The 19,820-nt window shown below is 45.4% G+C and overlaps 1 protein-coding gene across 1 annotated transcript in view; it reads left to right on the forward strand.

Moving 5' to 3' along the window:
• Nucleotides 1-403: 403 nt before the first annotated feature.
• CCDC57 (coiled-coil domain containing 57) overlaps nucleotides 404-19,820 on the forward strand; it is a 110,082-nt gene continuing 90,665 nt past the window's right edge. The window contains exons 1-2 of the mRNA XM_026654551.1: nucleotides 404-804; nucleotides 13,270-13,378. Of these exons, the coding sequence (XP_026510336.1) occupies nucleotides 404-804; nucleotides 13,270-13,378 (510 nt within the window). The remainder of the gene's footprint in view (nucleotides 805-13,269; nucleotides 13,379-19,820) is intronic.

The raw sequence follows: 19,820 nt of genomic DNA on the forward strand, positions 1-19,820 counted from the left end.
TTTTGAGTGCTATCCTGGGATTCAGGACTCCTCAGTTAAATTTCCTGCTTTATTACAGACTTCCTGTGTGCCATTGGGCAAGTCTCTGAGTCTCCTGTGCCTCAATTTTCCATCTGCTTAATCAGGGATAATCGTACTTACCTATCTCACTAAGGTGTAATGAGGATAAATACATTGAAAAGATTATGAGGGCGGGGGTCATGTAAGATAAATAGCTTCCTGCTCTTAGCCATGACCAATATCTGATATTTCAGAAAAAGTTAAAGTCCACTTTAAGTCCATAAAACATCTAACTAATTATGCAGTACAACAGATGGAGTGTGGAGAAGTGAATGATTGGAGAGGAGACATTTTTCAGTCATCAGGCTCCAATCAGTAACTTTCTTCTATCTTAGGCTCAACAATGTTACAAATGGAGAAAGAACTAAATGAACTTCTTGTGAGGAAAGAACAAGAATGGAAAGAGCTACAAGCTCGCCATCTCTGTTTTCAGAAGACAACATTGCAGGATACCAGAAAGCAGCTCCAAGAAATGCATAAAAAATTCAATAGGTTAAAAGAAGATTTCACCTATAATCTGAAAATTCTGGAAGAGAGAGACAGAGAACTGGAGCGCTATGATGCCATGTTTACTCATTTGAAAATGGCTGAAAATGCTAAACAGGCAGAAGTTAGCGATCTTAGGATACAGCTGGATAAGCTGCAACAAACACTTCTCAAGGAAACCCAGAAACAAGAGGCTCTGCAGTACCAATATCAACAAAAACTTAAAGAACATCAGTTAGAGATGGAGCGGCTGCACAGGTAAGAGATATTTTTCTTTATAGTACAGTACTATCTTGGAAAAGTAGACATTCAGCCTCCCAAATGAGCGTCTATGGATCTGATAAAGCAATAGTTTCTTTAATACATTAAAAAGGAAGGTACGTACAAATTTGACAAGCAGATTAAAAGCTCCATTCTGGCTGAGCTATGCTTAGCACAAGAACAGAGTTCGGGTCTGCAAAGATAGCTTTAAGTCACCTTTAAAGCATCTGTATTCACTCTCTAGTGGAGAACTTCCAAACCTCTGGCATTGTTAGAGGAACCCCAGGGCTGCTCTTAAATGGTGCACCATATCTCTAACACAAAAGCTGCAAGATGGGGGAGGGGGATTGGCATAGAGGTGGATTTCAGAGTTGATAGAGGGAAGGCTTTTCATAAAATCATAGAAGATTAGGATTGGAAGAGACCTCAGGAGGTCATCTAGTTCAACCCCCTGCTCAAAGCAGGACCCACCCCAATTAAATCATCCCAGCCAGAGCTTTGTCAAGCCGGGCCTTAAAAACCTCTAAGGATGGAGATTCCACCGCCTCCCTAGGTAACCCATTCCAGTGCTTCACCACCCTCCTAGTGAAATAGCTTTTCCTAATATCCAACCTAGACCTCCCCCACTGCAACTTGAGACCATTGCTCCTTGTTCTGACATCACTGAGAACAGCCTAGCTCCATCCTCTTTGGAACACATCTTCAGGTAGTTGAAGGCTGCTATCAAATCCCCCTTCACTCTTCTTTTCTGCAGACTAAATAAGCTCAGTTCCCTCAGCCTCTCCTCATAAATCATGTGTCCCAGCCCCCTAATCATTTTCATTGCCCTCCGCTGGACTCTCTCCAATGTGTCTACATCCTTTCTGTAGTGGGGGGCCCAAAACTGGACGCAGTACTCCAGATGTGGCCTCACCAGTGCCGAATAGAGGGGAATAATCACTTCCCTCAATCTGCTGGCAATGCTACTACTAATGCAGCCCAATATGCTGTTAGCCTTCTTGGCAACCAGAGCAGACTGTTGACTCATATCCAACTTCTCATCCACTGTAATCCCCAGGTCCTTTTCTGCAGAACTGCCACGTAGCCAGTCGGTCCCCAGCCTGTAGCAGTGCATGGGATTCTTCTGTCCTAAGACTCTGCATTTGTCCTTTTTGAACCTCATCAGATTTCTTTTGGTCCAATCCTCCAATTTGTCTAGGTCACTCTGGACCCTATCACTACCCTGCGTATCTACCTCTCCCCCCAGCTTAGTGTCATCCGCGAACTTGCTGATGGTTCAATACTGGCCACTGCTGGAAGACAGAATACTGGGCTAGATGGACCATTGGCCTACCCCAGTAACTTATGGTCTTAACTTATCAAAATCTAAGAGGACAGAGAGAAGCCTCCAGTAATCAAAGTCCTTTAATTAGTCTAATTCTCTTGGAATGTTTCTCTAATATTGAGACAATTAGAGAGTAGTAAGAGACTCCAGTCAAGAAAACTTCCCACAGCATCCTCTCAGTAAGTTTATCCACTGATGTTTATTTGTCTGCTGAAGATAGAAATAACTAAAATAGTTAAATGTTAAAATAGTTAAAAGTACTCTTTGATGCATGAAACATATGTGAAACGTACACAATGATAAAATATGCTTTAAGAACCAAAATCTTTAACTAAATTTTACTTAAAACTAGATTAAAAGAAAATTTTCATAAAAACCATCACTATTTTGAACAAACTTATGCAATCACTCCAACACTAGATCGCCATAACTGACTTTTCTCAACAGTATCTAGGTGGATATTGAAGGTCTTTATTGTTTTTGTGAATCTGAATTTGTCTAGCTTAGTGTGAGATTTGAATATGAGAAGTGCTTGTTGAAGAAATGGAACAAGTAGCCAGTTCAAATGGCAAGTTGCCATGTTTTTGACTTATAAATAGTAGTGTCTGACTGCACTTGGTTCTTGGTTTCCAGTGCAAAAGATCAAGGATCCTCCAAGGACTTGGCTCTGCTTAAAAATGTGGCCTTTAGTAATAATAATGCTGACCAAACTTATTAACTTTAAAAATGTCACTTGAGTCGGTGATTTTCTTGCATTAAGAGAAAATTTTAATAAGTAATGATAGACAACTGTGCCTGTTCTGTGGCTTATAAACTTGGAGTAAGATTGTTTGTAGCAGTCTGTGACAGAGTGAGACCCTGCCCCTGTCTTCTGCTCTGTCTACACAGACTATTCGGACACCTTCCATTGTTAAATACTACCGGGTAGTTTATGTACATGGTTTTTCCAATGACCTTGTTGGTCCATTCACCACCTCATTTACAGCATCAGGTTTCTCCTCAGCCCTCTGCCCAGGAGAGGGAAGAAAGCTGTTCACTGAGAGATCCTTCTTGGTTCTGGCTCAATTAACTTGCCTCTCTCTTCAGCACTTCCTTCCTGTACCACCTTCTATCCTTTGTGGTAATGGGCTAATTAGCTCTTTAGTCCTCCTCAGCCCATTCTAATCTGCTAATTGGGCACAGTCAGGTCCATCCTTGAGTTTGGAGGAATTAATTGGTGTTTAAGTGGTCAGAGTGCTGGCTCAGCTTTTGGTTTCCAGCAGTCTGTCATACAGTCCCACAATTGGTCTTGGATAGATGCCTATAACTGGATAGCTGATTTATAGTTTTGTATAGAATTGTTGCATTTTTAGATAATTTCTATAGGGATAAATTGTACCTATGATCTTGGACCAACAGCCCGCAGTTGGATATTGGCAAGTTAAATGAAATAAAAAACAGTAATGACTCAATATTGGAGTTTGATTTAATGGGTTAAAGAAGGGAGGACCTATGCTCTTCATGTTGCTTAAGTAAAGGGGAAGAAGGATGAGCCATTCAAAACTGTTTTTCAGTAGATCATATAAGGAACACTAGAGCAACTAACTTGGCTTTGCTATAACTAAGGCTATGATTTTTGTCATGGACATTTTTAGTAAAAGTCATGGACAGGTCACGGGCAAGTAACAAAAATTCACAGAAGCCATGACCTGTCCCTGACTTTTACTAAAAATGTCCATGACACATAGGTGGAAGGAGGAGGGTCCAGCACCCTGCCCTGCTGTGACTGGGTGCTGTGGGGGTTGCCTGTGGGGACTGGAGAGCTCTGGGGGATTCCCCCCACACCCGTGGTGGCTGGGGAGCTCAGGGGATTCACAGCACCCACGGTGTCTGGGGAGCTGCCGGGGGATTCTCCCCACGGTGTCTGGGGAGCTGTGAGGGGATTCCCCCCACCGTCTGCGGGGATTAGGGAGCTATGGGGGTCCCCGGCATCCATGGGGACTGGGGAGCTGTGGGGGATTTTGCTGCCGCCAGCTGAGGAACTGCTTGGGAGCTGTGGGGGACCCCCACACCTGTGGTGGCTGGGTAGCTGCCGGAGGATTCCCCCCACCGTCCATAGGGATTAGGGAGCTCCGGGGGTCCCCGGAACCCATGGGGACTGGGGAGCTGCGGAGGATTCCCCTGCCGCCACCGGCTGAGGAGCTGCCTGGGAGCTGTGGAGCTGTGAGGGACCCCCGTACCTGTGGCGACTGGGGAGCTGTGGGGGACCCCGCCATTCCAGGCGGCAGGGGTACCCCAAAGCTCCCAGCCACCAGAGGAGGTGGGGGTAGCCAGCAGCCCCCAGCCGCTACGTGCTGAAGTCATGGAGGTCTGCCGAAGTCATGGATTCCATGACTTCCGTGACCCCCGTGACCAAATCGTAGCCTTAGCTATAAGAGAGGCATTTTCTGTAATGAAAAGAGAGAGAAAAAAGCACACTGAGCTAGACCCTCACTTAACTAGCAACAGACTTGTTTGCTGGGTGGAGGAGATGGAGAAGGAGACACTATTACATGTCGGAATGTACTTATTTTTAAGACTTTGAGGTAACAGTTTTAAGCTTTGTGATTTAAGTTTCTAACTAGTTTAGTGATATATTATAGATCCTGCTGCCCGAAGAGGTTGCGCCAGGACAAGTTTCCTTGAAGCCTGCTACTGCCAATCTTCTGTATTATCACCTTGACTCCTTTTTTTGTTGTGTGGGAGGGTACAAATAGTACCTCTGTTTTTTCATAGCCTAGTCTTCAGTCACCTGTGCATAAGGATGTCCCTACCAGCAGGTAACACTGCAGAAGAATGTTAGAGAAATGTTTGCTGTAGGGGGAACTCACAGCAAAAAAGGTTTGCTTTTCTGTAAAAGCCATTATAAAGATGATCTCCAGACATATATGCATAAATTTATACATGATTAATTATAGTTAAAATTAGATTTGTGTATATTGCTGACTTCTTATCAACATGATATCTTTTGGCAAAAAAGACAGAGCTAAGCTCCCTTCATAATTCAATTAATAATGCTCTGTATTTGTTGCTACTAAATAATACAACCATAGAAATGTATGGCTGGTAGGGACCTTGAGAAGTCATCAAGTGTAGCCCACTGTGCTGAGGCAGGACCAAGTACACCTACACTATCCCTGACAGGTGTTTGACCATCCTGTCCTTTAAAATCTCCAATGATGGGGATTCCACAGCGTGCTGTGGAAACCCCTGTTCCATAGCTTAACTGTCCTTATAGTTAGAAAGATTTTCTTAATATCTAACCTAAATATCCCTTGTTGCAGATTAAACCCATTAATTCTTGTCCTACCTTCAGTGGACATGAAGAATAATTGCGCACAGTCCTTCTTATAAAAGCCCTTAACATATTTGAAGACTGCTATCAGGTTCCCGCTCAGTCTTCTTTTCTCAAGACTAAACATGCCCAGTTTTTTTTAACCTTTCCCTATAGTTCAGATTTTCTAAACCTCTTATAATTTTTATTGCTCTCTTCTGGACTCTCTCCAACTTGTCCACATCTTAAACTTTGGTGTCCAGAACTGGGCACAGTTCTCCAGCTGAGGCTTCTCCAGTGCTGAGTAGAGCGGAACAGTTACCTTCTGTGTTGTACATATGGCTAGAATATTAGCCTTTTTCTCAGCTGCATCACATGGTTGACTCATGTTCAAGTCAACCATGGAGCCCATTATTCTCCATTTTGTCATTGTGCATTTGATTTTTTTCTTTCCTAAGTGAACTGCTTGGCACTTATCTTTATTAAATTTCATCTTGTTGAATTCAGACCAATTCTCCAATTTGTCAAGGTTGTTTTGAATTCTAATCCTGTCCTCCAAAGTGCCACGCTCCTCATCTCTGCACTAATGCCTTTTCCAGGCTCTGGTACTGACTCAGACTTCTGGATACCATAGCTCTCCAACACCCTCCAGATTTTTTCCCCAAGATGACCTCTTCATACTAGAAGAACTGCAGTCTCACCTGTTATGGACCTCTGACAATCCCTTCCGCTCAGACACCTTCAACTGCAATCCTCTTGGACTGAACACCAGTAGGACCTTCTGTCTCTGGTACTGACACCTGTATTTGTTCCCCCTTTCAGCCGAGGGGAGGATATTTCTTCAGACTGATGTCTTGGCACAAGGCTCTTTTTCAGCACCATACCATCACACCCTTCTGAGCCACTATTCCTGATCTTCCAGACCCCACCAGATGCCCTAAATTCAGGGGTTATGAGTATCTGTGGGGACTGTTCCATTATCTGCTTATTCAGTAGGCTTACTAGAATCCCTGGGGTAACTTTGGTGAACAATTTTGTAGGGTACCTGCCAGAAAAAGACCCATATACCTGCTGGTACTGCATCATGCTGAGTACTGACTGACCAGTCTTTGCTACCACATGATTGTCCTCTGGTACCCTATGGCCCTTTGGCACCAGGAGGCATGAAGAACAGCAGGACTGACAGATGGAAGGAAACTCAGTCTTGTCATCAAAGTCCTCACTATCCCCTGATGAGGCGATAATGGCCCCTCCACCCTCTTATGCTGATAACCTTCAGGCCTCCCAAGACCTCATGAAATGTCTGGCAGAATCCCTCCACATCCCATTAGAAGAGAAACAGGAGTCTCAACACATTCTGAATATCACCTGTAAGAGGAAATTAGCCCTCCTAATCAATGAGGCTCTGTTATTGCCTATTCGCACCCTCTGGCCAACAACAACAATATGCTTAGACAGCAGAGGTCTGTAATGCCGAGTGTCCATGACCACACTGTATGGCTTTATTCCAGATGTCTAAATGCTCCTTGGGGTTATTAATGATCTCGTGCAGCCAGGTTAATCGTGGGGTGACTGTGTAACTTCTGCCAGCCTGTTCCCCTCCTGATCTGAAGTCCCATCTTCAGGGCTGTATGTGCACAGACTTTGTCTCTGAGGCAAGCAATGTGCCCAAAAAGGGCTAGCTAGTAGTGGCCAATGATGACTTAAATTCTTGAGGCCAGTTCTCAAAGATACATCCCTATTACTGATAAAGTCAAACCATCTCTTACGCATATGAAATGCCTCCAGCTTCCTGGTGTCTTGTTTAAGCAGCGTCCACATTTCCAATCCATATCAGAGGTTCAGAGGTACGCAGCCTTGATAAAGTCTGGCAAACACCTAGCACTATCCAACCCACCTATAAATGGGTGGATAAAAAGTACTATATTCCTGGCAAGGGAATAGAGCATTTCTTTTTCCACCCCACTCCCAGTTCCCTGGTGGTGGATGTGGCTAATGAAGGAAATTGACAGACCTGCTCCAGACCCTTTCCTTATGTTATGGAGTCTATATGTTTAGCCCTCCTGGATACAAAAAAGCTACTCCTTGGTAGCTCTCCAGTTTCAGATGGCAACCTACCAACTCCTGTTGGCAAAATATTTAACACGTTTTCCAAGTTCACACATTTTATTGAACATCTGCCACAGGACCAGAAGAAATAACTTCAAGTCCTCATTTTGGAAGATAGTTGATAGTTAAAACCTGCCTCCAGGCTGCCCTACATGCACCAGACACAGCTCCTAGATTCTTAGCCACAACTGTGGTTATATGGAGAACATCCTGGTTCCAGTCTTACGGTCTCCTGAGAGAGGTGCAGAATATGATTGAACGGCCCAAGCCCTTCAGTGATGACAGACTCCTCCTTCCACACCCTGCGGGACTTGAGGGCAACATTATGGCCTCTGAGAATTTACATTTGTGCAACAAAGATATGGTTTAGTAGGTCCCAGATATCTCAGCACTCTAAATCGTTTCAGTACCAAGGGTGTTATGGATCCGTTGGGATGTGGCCTCGGTACAGTAACAGTACATTCCACTCAGGCTGAGTCCACATCTATAATGCTACTGAAAGATGTTATAATAGAAATCTGTAGGAGTGCAACCTGGTCGTCTCTTCTTATCTTTGCCAAGCATTACACCATCTTACCTGCTTCCAGAGATGATACTACCTTTGACAACGCAGTCCTTTGAACTGTCTTAGACTTGCCTCCTCAGCACCCACTCTTAGTTACTGCTTGGGAGTCTCCTGTGCTAGAGCACCCATAAGGACATATATTCAAAGAAGAAGAGGTTACTTACCATACAGTAACTTGAGTTCTTCTAAATGTTTTGTCCCTCCTGGTGCTCCATCTCTCCCCCTCCTCCCCCTTGGCTGTGGAGATTCTGCTTCGTGGTTGAGAAGAAATTGAGTGGCAGCGGATCGGCACCACCTTATATGTCCTTGTTTGGAGGCTCAAGGTGCTGTTCTGCACAGGTTTGGGACCGTGGATGGTTTGCATTCTCTGGTGGGGAGCACACAGGGGCATGCACACATCCAATGATGGACCACCAAAGGGACAAAACATGTTGAAGAACTGAAGTTACTCTAAGGTAAGTACGCTCCTGGTCCCCTGTGCATTCCAAGAATTTATTGGAAATTTTGTGTTTTGCTGTATTACTTTTTCAACAGATGTCTGGGTAGTTAACGTCTCCCATTACTACGAAGTCTTGGGTTTTGCATAGTTCTGTTTGTTCCTCATTCACCTCTGGAAGTATTAGTACATAAGCTAAATTATGACTAAGGCTGCAAATCTGTCACGGAGGTCACAAAAGTCACGGATTCCGTGACTTTCCGTGACCTCCATGATTTCTGCAGCGGCTGGTGTTGGCTCAGGGGCTGCCTGACTCGGGGGTTGGAGAGTGCAGGGGGTGCTTACCTTGAGTGGGGGGGTTCCCCGGTTCCCACTGGCATGGCCTCCCTGCAGTTCCTACGTGGTTCCTGGCCAATGGGAGCTGCGGCAGCCGGCGTTTGTGGCAGGAGCAGCAGAACCCCTGCCTGGACCCTGCCTCTGCTGCCTAGGAGCTGCAGGGATGCGGAGCCAGGTAGGAAGCCCCTGCCAGCCCCGCCAACCCCCCTCTCCCCCAGTACCAGCGGCCGCCCCCCACTCAGAGCACCCATGGCCCCACGCCCAAGTTTTAGTCAGGACGGGTATTTTTAGTAAAAGTCATGGACAGGTCACGGGCCCGTGAATTTTTGTTTACGGTCCGTGACCTGTCCATGACTTTTACTAAAAATACCCGTGTCTAAAACGTAGCCTTAATTATGACGTAATTTGCCTCACAGTAGCTTGGTGTAATAAGTCTCATGACTGGAATATTGGTATAGAGGGGGAATAGCTTGTTCAAGAAGGACTGGCAGAATAAAAAGGGAGAAGGTGTTGCATTATACATCAAGAATACATCTCTACCTCAATATAACGCTGTCCTCGGGAGCCAAAAAATCTTACCGCATTATAGGTGAAACCATGTTATATTGAACTTGCTTTGATCCACCGGAGTGCGCAACCCCGCCCCCCCCGGAGCACTGCTTTACCATGTTATATCCGAATTCATGTTATATCGGGTCGCGTTATATTGGGGTAGAGGTGTATATACACTTTTTATGAGGTCCAGAAAGAGGTGAGAGGCCCACCAATTGAAAGTCTATGGTAAAGATAAAAGGGAGAAAAATAGGAGTGACATCTGTGACTCTATACCTCGGGGCACACCCTGCACCCCCATATTCATCCTTATGATTGTGTGGTATCCAATGTAAAGTTTGTCATGTCAGGTGTCTTCTGAAGGCTCATGATGCACTGAGCATTGTTGTTTATAGTAATGTTATAGGTTGTAATTTCATGTATATAGTTATGAGGCTGAAAATGTGTCCTCATGGCTTAAAACAAGCCCAAGCAAAACTCTCCAGGAGCAGAGGGACAGTTCACACCTCATCAGGGCATGTATGGGACAAACCCAGCCCAGCCTCACAGGAACAAAGGACACTGGCCTAGGCAGCAACAAAGGAGTTGTTGGACTCTCGAATGAGTCACCCCCCTTCCCTTGGTCAGTTTGGGACTACGATGGGGTAATGCTCACCTGACTTTGAAGGGTGGGGGCAAAGCCAAGAGGGAAGAAAGGACATGATAAAAATGAGAGACGTTTGCCATGCTCTCTCTCGCTTCCACCTACATCTACAGACACCACCATCAAGCGACTGAAGAACTGATCAAAGGGGAGAGCGTGGCTGAAGGGCAGCCAGCCTGCCTGTGGTGAGAAGCATCTAAGTTTGTAAGGGCACTGAAAGTGTTAGGATCAGCTTAGAATGTGTTTTGCTTTTATTTAATTTGACCAAATCTGACTTGTTATGCTTTGACTTATAATCACTTAAAGTCTATCTTTTGTAGTTAATAAATTTGTTTATTCTACCTGAAGCAGAGCATTTGGTTTGAAGCGTGTCAGAGACTCCCCTTGGGATAACAAGCCTGGTACATATCAATTTCTTTGTTAAATTGACGAACTCATATAAGCTTGCAGTGTCCAGCGGGCATAACTGGACACTGCAAGACGGAGGTTCCTAGAGTTGTGTCTGGGACCAGAGATATTGGCTAGTGTAATTCGGTTGCACAATCTATGGAGCAGCTTACATGCCAGAGGCTGTGCGTGAACAGTCCAGGAGTGGGGGTTCTCACAGCAGAGCAGGGTAAGGCTGGCTCCCAGAGTTGAGGATTGGAGTGACCTAGCAGATCACCTGTCTGCATAACACCAGGGGAATGTCACAACATCATGATAGGGGTCTACTATAGACCACCAAATCAGAAAAAGGAGGTGGATGAGGAACAAAACTGAAATATCCAAAAACCACCTGGAAGAAAATCTAAAATAATTGCTGTAATGTTTTCAGATGACAGAAAAATTGGTGGAGTGGTAAATAATGGTGAGAACAGGTAACTTATATGGAGTCACCTGGATCACTTGAGAAGTTGGGCACAAACAAAAACCATGCGTTTTAGCTAGATTCAAGGTCATACATGTAGAAGCAAAGAATGTAGGTTATAGTTACTGCATGGGGAACTGTATCCTGGAAAGCAGTGACTCTGAAGAGCACTTAGGGATTCTGGTGAATGACCAGCTGAACATGAGTCCCCAGTGTGATGCTATGGCTAAGGGTTTTATGTAATCCTTGGATGCATAATTAGAGGAATATCGAATAGGACCAAAGAGGTAGTATTTCTTCTGTTTATGATATTATTACAGTAATGGTCTCATCAGTGTGTCCAGTTCTGGTTTCTGTGCTTTAATAAGGATGTTGAAGAATTAGAGGGGGTTCATTAAAGAGCCACCAGAATGAGGTAAGATCTGGAAAGCTGCCTTTCAGGGGCAGACTTAAGAAGCTCAATCTATTTAGCTTATTACTGTGGGGCAAGCACATCCCTCTTGGGTCAGGATCGTTACAGCCCCATGGCTGAATCCACTCGACCACCCTTAGCCTTGGGGTGGTGCGACCTAGAGGCCAAAGTCAGTATGGCTGTCCTCTCCCTCAGGGTTGCATGGCCTAATAACCAGAGTCAATTTAGCTGCCCTCTCTTTTGGGGCTAGGTGGTCTGATGGCAAATGGGGAGAACAGGGCTGGCACCTAGGGGCAGGTGGCTGCTGGGACCCAGTTCCCTCTGCTCCACTGGGTCCCAGTCCAGGGTCCTGTCAGTGGTGAGAGTATTTGCCACTGAGTTAGTGGGGATCCGATCAAAACACACTGACATCACTTGGCCCAATGGCTAGTCCTCCCCTGGGCCACTTCCTACCCTGTCTCTCGAAGCAGTGGTCTGGGCATCTCTGGGGTCTCTGGGTTCCTCGGTGTGTGTAGCTCCTGATGGCACCGACCTCCCTCGGGTGTCTGTAGGCCTCTGGGTATCTGCCTGGGTCTCTGCATCTCTGGCTTCAGCGGTCTCAGGCTTCAGCAGCTCCTGGACTGGAGCCTGCAATGTGCATCCTCCCTCCTCAGCAGTCAGCCCTGACTGAGCTTAGCTGCTCCCTTTTATACCTGGGTTCCAGCTGAAGCATGCCCAGCAGGGCCAAGGGGGCATGGCCTCCTCTGCCCACAGTGTAGGATTAACTGCTGCTGAACAAGTGCAGTGCAAGCGTGCCCCGTCTCATTTATCAAAGAGAAAGTTCAGAGATGGTTGATCATGCTGTATAAGTACCTACACAGGAAGAAGATATCTGATGCCAGAAGGCTCTTTAACCTATCAGACAAAGGCATAATGAGATCCAATGTCTGGAAGTTGAAGCTAGCCAAATTCAAACTTGAAACGAGTCAGATTTCTAACAATAAGGGTAATTAATCACTGGGCAACTTACAAGGGATGTGTTGGAGTCTCCATCACTTGAAGTCTTTTACTCTTTAGGCCAGGTCTACACTACAGAGTTTTATCAGCCTAGCTATGTCTGTCAGAAAGTGTGAAAAATCACTCCTAACTGACATAGCTATGCTGGTAAATCCCCCCCGTGTAGACACTGCTTATGTTGGCAAAAGAGTCCTTTTGATGGCGTAGCTTATGTCATTCAGGGAGATGGTTTAAGTATACTGGCAAAAGACTTCTTTTTGCTGGTATAGTCTGCATCTCAACTAGGAGACTTTGCTGGTATAGCTGTACTGGCTTTGTAGTGTAGTCTAGCCTGGATTAGACATCTTTCTAAAAAATATGCTGAAGCTCAACCAGAAGTTATAGCCTATGCAGGAGTTTGAATTAGATGATTATAAGGGTCCCTTCTGATCTGAAAATGTATTAATTGTTAAATATTTACTTATTTGTAAGACCTGGTCTACACTGGGGGTGGGATCGATCTAAGTTACGCAACTTCAGCTACGTGAATAACGTAGCTGAAGTCGACGTACTTAGACCTACTCACTGTGGTGTCTTCACTGCAGTGAGTTGACTGCTGCCGCTCCCCCGTTGACCCTACCTGCGCCTCTCACGGCGGTGGAGTTGACGGGAGAGTGCTCGGGAGTCGATTTATCGCATCTAGACTAGACGCGATAAATCGATCCCCGCTGGATCAATCGCTGCCTGCGAATCCGGCGGGTAGTGTAGACATACCCTAAGAGAATGAAAACAATTATTTTGTAATTGTATGTTGTGAATGGAAAGTTAAGATGCATTTTTGTTTAAGAAATTACATTTTTGCAAGTTATATTTCTGAGTGCATTGTTCCTGGAAGAACCTTTCAGAAGCACCTATCAATAGTTCATAATTGACCACATTTCATATAGATTTGTTTGGTGTTGTTACAGTTCTAAGGTTTCTGACATTGACCATCACTGTGAGGAGTATAAGAAGCTGAAACAGCAGTTGGAGAGAAAACTCCAAGAAGTGGAAGGAGAGCTTGCTTTGCAGAAACAGGTACAGGAGTCTATAAAAAACAACTTTGTGTTAAACAAGCCAAAGTAGATGTAATTTCTACTTTACAGTCCATCCATTCTTATGGGAGAATTATGCATTATAGATAATAGAATCATAGAATATCAGGGTTGGAAGGGACCTCAGGAGGTCATCTAGTCCAACCCCCTGCTCAAAGCAGGACCAATTCCCAACTAAATCATCCCAGCCAGGGCTTTGTCAAGCCTGACCTTAAAAACCTCTAAGGAAGGAGAGTCCACCACCTCCCTAGGTAACCCATTCCAGTGCTTCTCCACCCTCCTAGTGAAAAAGTTTTTCTTAATATCCAACCTAAACCTCCCCAAGTGCAACTTGAGACCATTACTCCTTGTTCTGTCATCAGGTACCACTGAGAACAGTCTAGATCCATCTTCTTTGGAACCCCCCTTCAGGTACTTGAAAGCAGCTATCAAATCTCCTCTCATTCTTCTCTTCCGCAGACTAAACAATCCCAGTTCCCTCAGCTTCTCCTCATAAGTCATGTGCTCCAGCCCACTAATCATTTTTGTTGCCCTCCGCTGGACTCTTTCCAATTTTTCCACATCCTTCTTGTAGTGTGGGGCCCAAAACTGAACACAGAACTCCAGATGAGGCCTCACCAGTGTCGAATAGAGGGGAATGATCACGTCCCTCGATCTGCTGGCAATGCCCCTACTTATACAGCCCAAAATGCCATTAGCCTTCTTGGCAACAAGGGCACACTGTTGACTCATATCCAGCTTCTCGTCCACAGTAACCCCTAGGTCCTTTTCTGCAGAACTGCTTCCTAGCCATTCGGTCCCTCGTCTGTAACAGTGCATGGGATTCTTCCGTCCTAAGTGCAGGGCTCTGCACTTGTCCTTGTTGAACCTCATCAGGTTTCTTTTGGCCCAATCCTCTAATTTGTCTAGGTCCCTCTGTATCCTATCCCTACCCTCCAGCATATCTACCACTCCTCCCAGTTTAGTGTCATCTGCAAACTTGCTGAGAGTGCAGTCCACGCCATCCTCCAGATCATTAATGAAGATATTGAACAAAACCGGCCCCAGGACCGACCCCTGGGGCACTCCACTTGAAACCGGCTGCCAACTAGACATGGAGCCGTTGATCACTACCCGTTGAGCCTGACGATCTAGCCAGCTTTCTATCCACCTTATAGTCCACTCATCCAGCCCATACTTCTTTAACTTGGTGGCAAGAATACTGTGGGAGACCGTATCAAAAGCTTTGCTAAAGTCAAGGAATAACACATCCACTGCTTTCCCCTCATCCACATAGTCCGTTATCTCCTCATAGAAGGCAATTAGGTTAGTCAGGCATGACTTGCCCTTGGTGAATCCATGCTGGCTGTTCCTGATCACTTTCCTCTCCTCTAAGTGCTTCAGAATTGATTCCTTGAGGACCTGTTCTATGATTTTTCCAGGGACTGAGGTGAGGCTGACTGGCCTGTAGTTCCCCGGATCCTCCTTCTTCCCTTTTTTAAAGATGGGCACTACATTAGCGTTTTTCCAGTCATCCGGGACCTCCCCCGATCATCATGAGTTTTCAAAGATAATGGCCAATGGCTCTGCAATCACATCCGCCAACTCCTTTAGCACCCTCGGATGCAGCGCATCCAGCCCCATGGACTCGTGCTCATCCAGTTTTTCTAAATAGTCCCGAACCACTTCTTTCTCCACAGAGGGCTGGTCACCTTCTTCCCATACTGTGCTTCCCAGTGCAGCAGTCTGGGAGCTGACCTTGTTCGTGAAGACAGAGGCAAAAAAGTCACTGAGTACATTAGCTTTTTCCACATCCTCTGTTACTAGGTTGTCTCTCTCATTCAGTAAGGGGCCCACATTTTCCTTGACTTTCTTCTTGTTGCTAACATACCTGAAGAAACCCTTCTTGTTGCTCTTAACATCTCTTGCTAGCTGCAACTCCAAGTGTGATTTGGCCTTCCTGATTTCACTCCTGCATGCCTGAGCAATATTTTTATACTCCTCCCTGGTCATTTGTCCAATCTTCCACTTCTTGTAAGCTTCTTTTTTGTGTTTAAGGTCAGCAAGGATTTCACTGTTAAGCCAAGCTGGTCGCTTGCCATATTTACTGTTCTTTCTACACATTGGGATGGTTTTTTCCTGCAACCTCAATAAGGATTCTTTAAAATACAGCCAGCTCTCCTGGACTCCTTTCCCCCCTCATGTTATTCTCCCAGGGGATCTGCCCATCTGTTCCCTGAGGGAGTCAAAGTCTGCTTTTCTGAAGTCCAGGGTCCGTATTCTGCTGCTCTCCTTTCTTCCTTGTGTCAGGATCCTGAACTCGACCATCTCATGGTCACTGCCTCCCAGGTTCCCATCCACTTTTGCTTCTACTACTAATTCTTCCCGGTTTGTGAGCAGCAGGTCTAGAAGAGCTCTGCCCCTAGTTGGTTCCTCCAGCACTTGCACCAGGAAATTGTCCCCTACACTTTCCAAAAACTTCCTGGATTGTCTGTGCACCGCTGTATTGCTCTCCTAGCAGATATCAGGGTGATTAAAGTCTCCCATGAGAACCAGGGCCTGCGATCTAGTAACTTCTGCTAGTTGCTGGAAAAAAGCCTCATCCACTTCATCCCCCTGGTCTGGTGGTCTATAGCAGACTCCCACCACAACATCACCCTTGTTGCTCACACTTCTAAACTTAATCCAGAGACTCTCAGGTTTTTCTGCAGTTTCATACCGGAGCTCTGAGCAGTCATACTCCTCTCTTACATATAATGCAACTCCCCCACCTTTTCTGCCCTGCCTGTCCTTCCTGAACAGTTTTATATCCATCCATGACAGTACTCCAGTCATGTGAGTAATCCCACCAAGTCTCTGTTATTCCAATGACATCATAGTTCCCTGACTATGCCAGGACTTCCAGTTCTCCCTGCTTGTTTCCCAGGCTTCTTGCATTTGTGTATAGGCACTTAAGATAACTCGCTGATTGTCCCGCTTTCTCAGTCTGAGACAGGAGTCCTCCCCTCTTGCACTCTCCTGCTCGTGCTTCCTCCCGGTATCCCATTTCCCCACTTACCTCAGGGCTTTGGTCTCCTTCCCCCGGTGAACCTAGTTTAAAGCCCTCCTCACTAGGTTAGCCAGCCTGCTTGTGAAGATGCTCTTCCCTCTCTTCGTTAGGTGGAGCCCGTCTCTGCCTAGCACTCCTCCTTCTTGGAATACCATCCCATGGTCGAAGAATCCAAAGCCTTCTCTCCGACACCACCTATGTAGCCATTCGTTGACTTCCACAATTCGATGGTCTCTACCCAGGCCTTTTCCCTGCACAGGGAGGATGGACGAGAACACCACTTGCACCTCAAACTCCTTTATCCTTCTTCCCAGAGCCACGTAGTCTGCAGTGATCCGCTCAAGGTCATTTTTGGCAGTATCATTGGTGCCCACGTGGAGAAGCAGGAAGGGGTAGCGATCCGAGGGCTTGATGAGTCTCGGCAGTCTCTCAGTTACATCGTGAATCCTAGCTCCTGGCAAGCAGCAGACCTCTCTGTTTTCTCGGTTGGGGCGGCAGATAGATGACTCAGTCCCCCTGAGGAGGGAGTCCCCGACCACCACCACCCTCTTCCTTCTCTTGGGAGCGGTGGTCGTGGAACCCCCATCCCTAGGACAGTGCATCTCATGCCTTCCAATCGGTGGAGTCTCCTTCTGCTCCCTTCCCTCAGATGTATCATCTAGTCCACTCTCCGCATTAGTACCTGTGGAGAGAACATGAAAACGGTTGCTCACCTGTATTTCCATTGCTGGTACATGGACACTCCTCTTTCTTCTTCTGGAGGTGACATGCTGCCAAGTTTCTTCACCGTCCCTCAGTCGCCTCTGCGCAACCTGCTCCGATTCCTCAGAACGTTGTGCCTGTAGAAGCATATCCTGACGTCTGTCCAGGAAATCTTCATTTTCTCGTATGCAATGCAGGGTCGATACTTGTTTCTCCAGACCTCGAACCTTCTCTTCCAATATAGAGACCAGCTTGCACTTTGTACAGACAAAGTCGTTTCTGTCCTGTGGAAGAAAGACAAACATGGCACAACCTGTGCAGGTTACAACAACTGAACGCTCACCTTCCATAATTTCTTCCTTCTAAGAGCTTCCTCAGCTGTTGCAGCAACTCACAGAAGCTCGTGAGATGTAAGCCTCAGTGGGCTCTCCCGAGGCAAACTCCCTCTGTTAGCCTCCACTGTTCGCCGCTCAGCTGGTTCGCTGCTGACTGCCTTTTTATACCAGTCAGGCCCACTCAAGGCCCACCTGGAACAAAGCATTCCCAATTCACACTGTTCAAACAATCAAGCACACGGTCAAAGTGACAAACTGTCCCCTGCAACAGACACTCGGATACTCACCAACACAGCCCCCCTAATGCAGCACTTAGCGTACCTCCTCTCTGACAGATCCCGGGCAAACTCCCTCTGTTAGCCTCCGCTGTTCGCCACTCCCCTCTGCTGTTTGCTGCTCGAGATGAATCCTCTGGGTAGGTGTAGTTATCTGATATCTATTCAGGCAGTCCTTTTTAGCTCTAATGTTAAAATTAATGTAAGATGTGCAATGGGCAGTACTGCATGTTGCTTTACAGTAATAGGTGTCATGTGGTATTTGCATACTGGCGGGTGCTTTACTTACTAGTCTGGCAGCCTCCCCTGGGGAAGAATTGGTAAGATTATGTTTAGTAAACTGAGGTGGTGTAAGATTCTTGTATATGAGGACACAGCTAGCACACTGTGCTAAATTGGCTAACCTTGAAATTCCAGGAAAGGTCAGCTTCTATAAATCAGAAGCAGCTTTAGGCAGGCATATAGGCTAAATAAACACATTAACATGTGCCAGCATGCCGTACTTCTCTGATTTCAAGACTTTTTCCTCCCACTTTTTATGCCATTGTTAACACACAATCATCTGCTACTATTAATACTCAATCATTTCATAATATGAGAATACTTAGCAATGGAGTTTGTTTGAGCTTTAGTTGTGTCACCTGACTGAAGGTGTCTTACTACTCATATATTGCAAAAATAATTTTTTTTAGGATAATTTTATTCTCTCTTCACTTTTTTTTTTTTTTTTTAATTTTATTTAGGACGTTTCAAGTTTACAAGTCATTGCCATGTAAATATCAGAAACAAAATGATAATCATTACAACAGTGGACCTATTTTTTTGTTTAGCAAAACATGCAGTCATATAATAATCAAATCTCTCTATTTAACAGGGGGTTACCTTGACAGGAGTATTGGCCTGCTGGATGGTGGGAAGCAGGAGATATGACATATTTTGATTTTCATAAGGCTTTTGACACAAGCCTTACGAAAATCAAAATTTATCATATTTACTGCTTTTTGGGTCATTCCTGGGTCTGGTACGACTCAGTATTTTCATTAATTACTTGGATAATGGAGTGGAGAGTATGCTTGTAAAATTTTCAGATGACACCAACCTGGGAGGGGTGCAAGCATTTTGGAGGACAGAATTAGAATTCAAAACAACCTTAACAAATTGGAGAATTGGTCTGAATTCAACAAGATGAAATTTAATAAAGTTAAGTGCCAAGTACTTCACTTAAGCAGGAAAAAATCAAATGCCCAACTACAAAGTGGGGAATAACTGGGTAGATGGTAGTACTGCTGAAAAGGATCGGGGGTTACACTGGATCACAAATAGAACATGAGTCAACGATGTGATGCAACTGTGAAAAAGGCTAATATTCTGAGACTAATATTCTGAGTGTCATGTATGACTGAGGGGGAAACTGATAAGTCTTCAAATATGTTAAAGGCTGTTATAAAGAGGACCGTGATCAATTGTTCTCCATGTCCACTGAATGTAGGATAGGAATTAATGGTCATAATCTGAAGCAAAGGAGATTTAGGTTAGCTATCAGGAACAACTTTTCTAACAGTAAGGGTAATTAAGCTATGGAATAGACTTCCAATGGAGGTTGTGGAATCCTCTTTATTGGAGGTTTTTAAGGACATGTTGCAGCTGATACAAAACTACTCAAGATAGTTAAGTCCAAAGCAGCCTGTGAAGAGCTACAAAGGGATCTCACAAAACTGGGTGACTGGGCAATAAAATGGCAGATGAAATTCAATGTTGATAAATGCAAAGTAATGCACCCTCGAAAACATAATCCCAACTATCTATATAAAGTGATGCAGTTTAAATTAACTGTTACCACTCAAGAAAGAGATCTTGGAGTCATTGTGGATAGTTCTCTGAAAACATCCACTCAATGTGCAGCAGCAGGGGGCTGGATTTGATGACCTCTTGAGGGCCTTTCCATCCAGTGGCGCTGGAACACTTTTACAGTGGGAGTGCTGAAAGCCAGTGGTCCCCAAACTTTTTGCTTTGCACCCACCTTACCCCTGTCTGTGCCCCCTCTCCCCAGAGCTGGGGCCAGGACCAGGCCATGGCTCTGGGAAG

The sequence above is a fragment of the Terrapene carolina genome, unplaced genomic scaffold (genome assembly GCF_002925995.2).
Source record: "Terrapene carolina triunguis isolate 2854851 unplaced genomic scaffold, T_m_triunguis-2.0 Scaffold192, whole genome shotgun sequence".
Lineage (NCBI taxonomy): Eukaryota > Metazoa > Chordata > Testudines > Emydidae > Terrapene > Terrapene triunguis.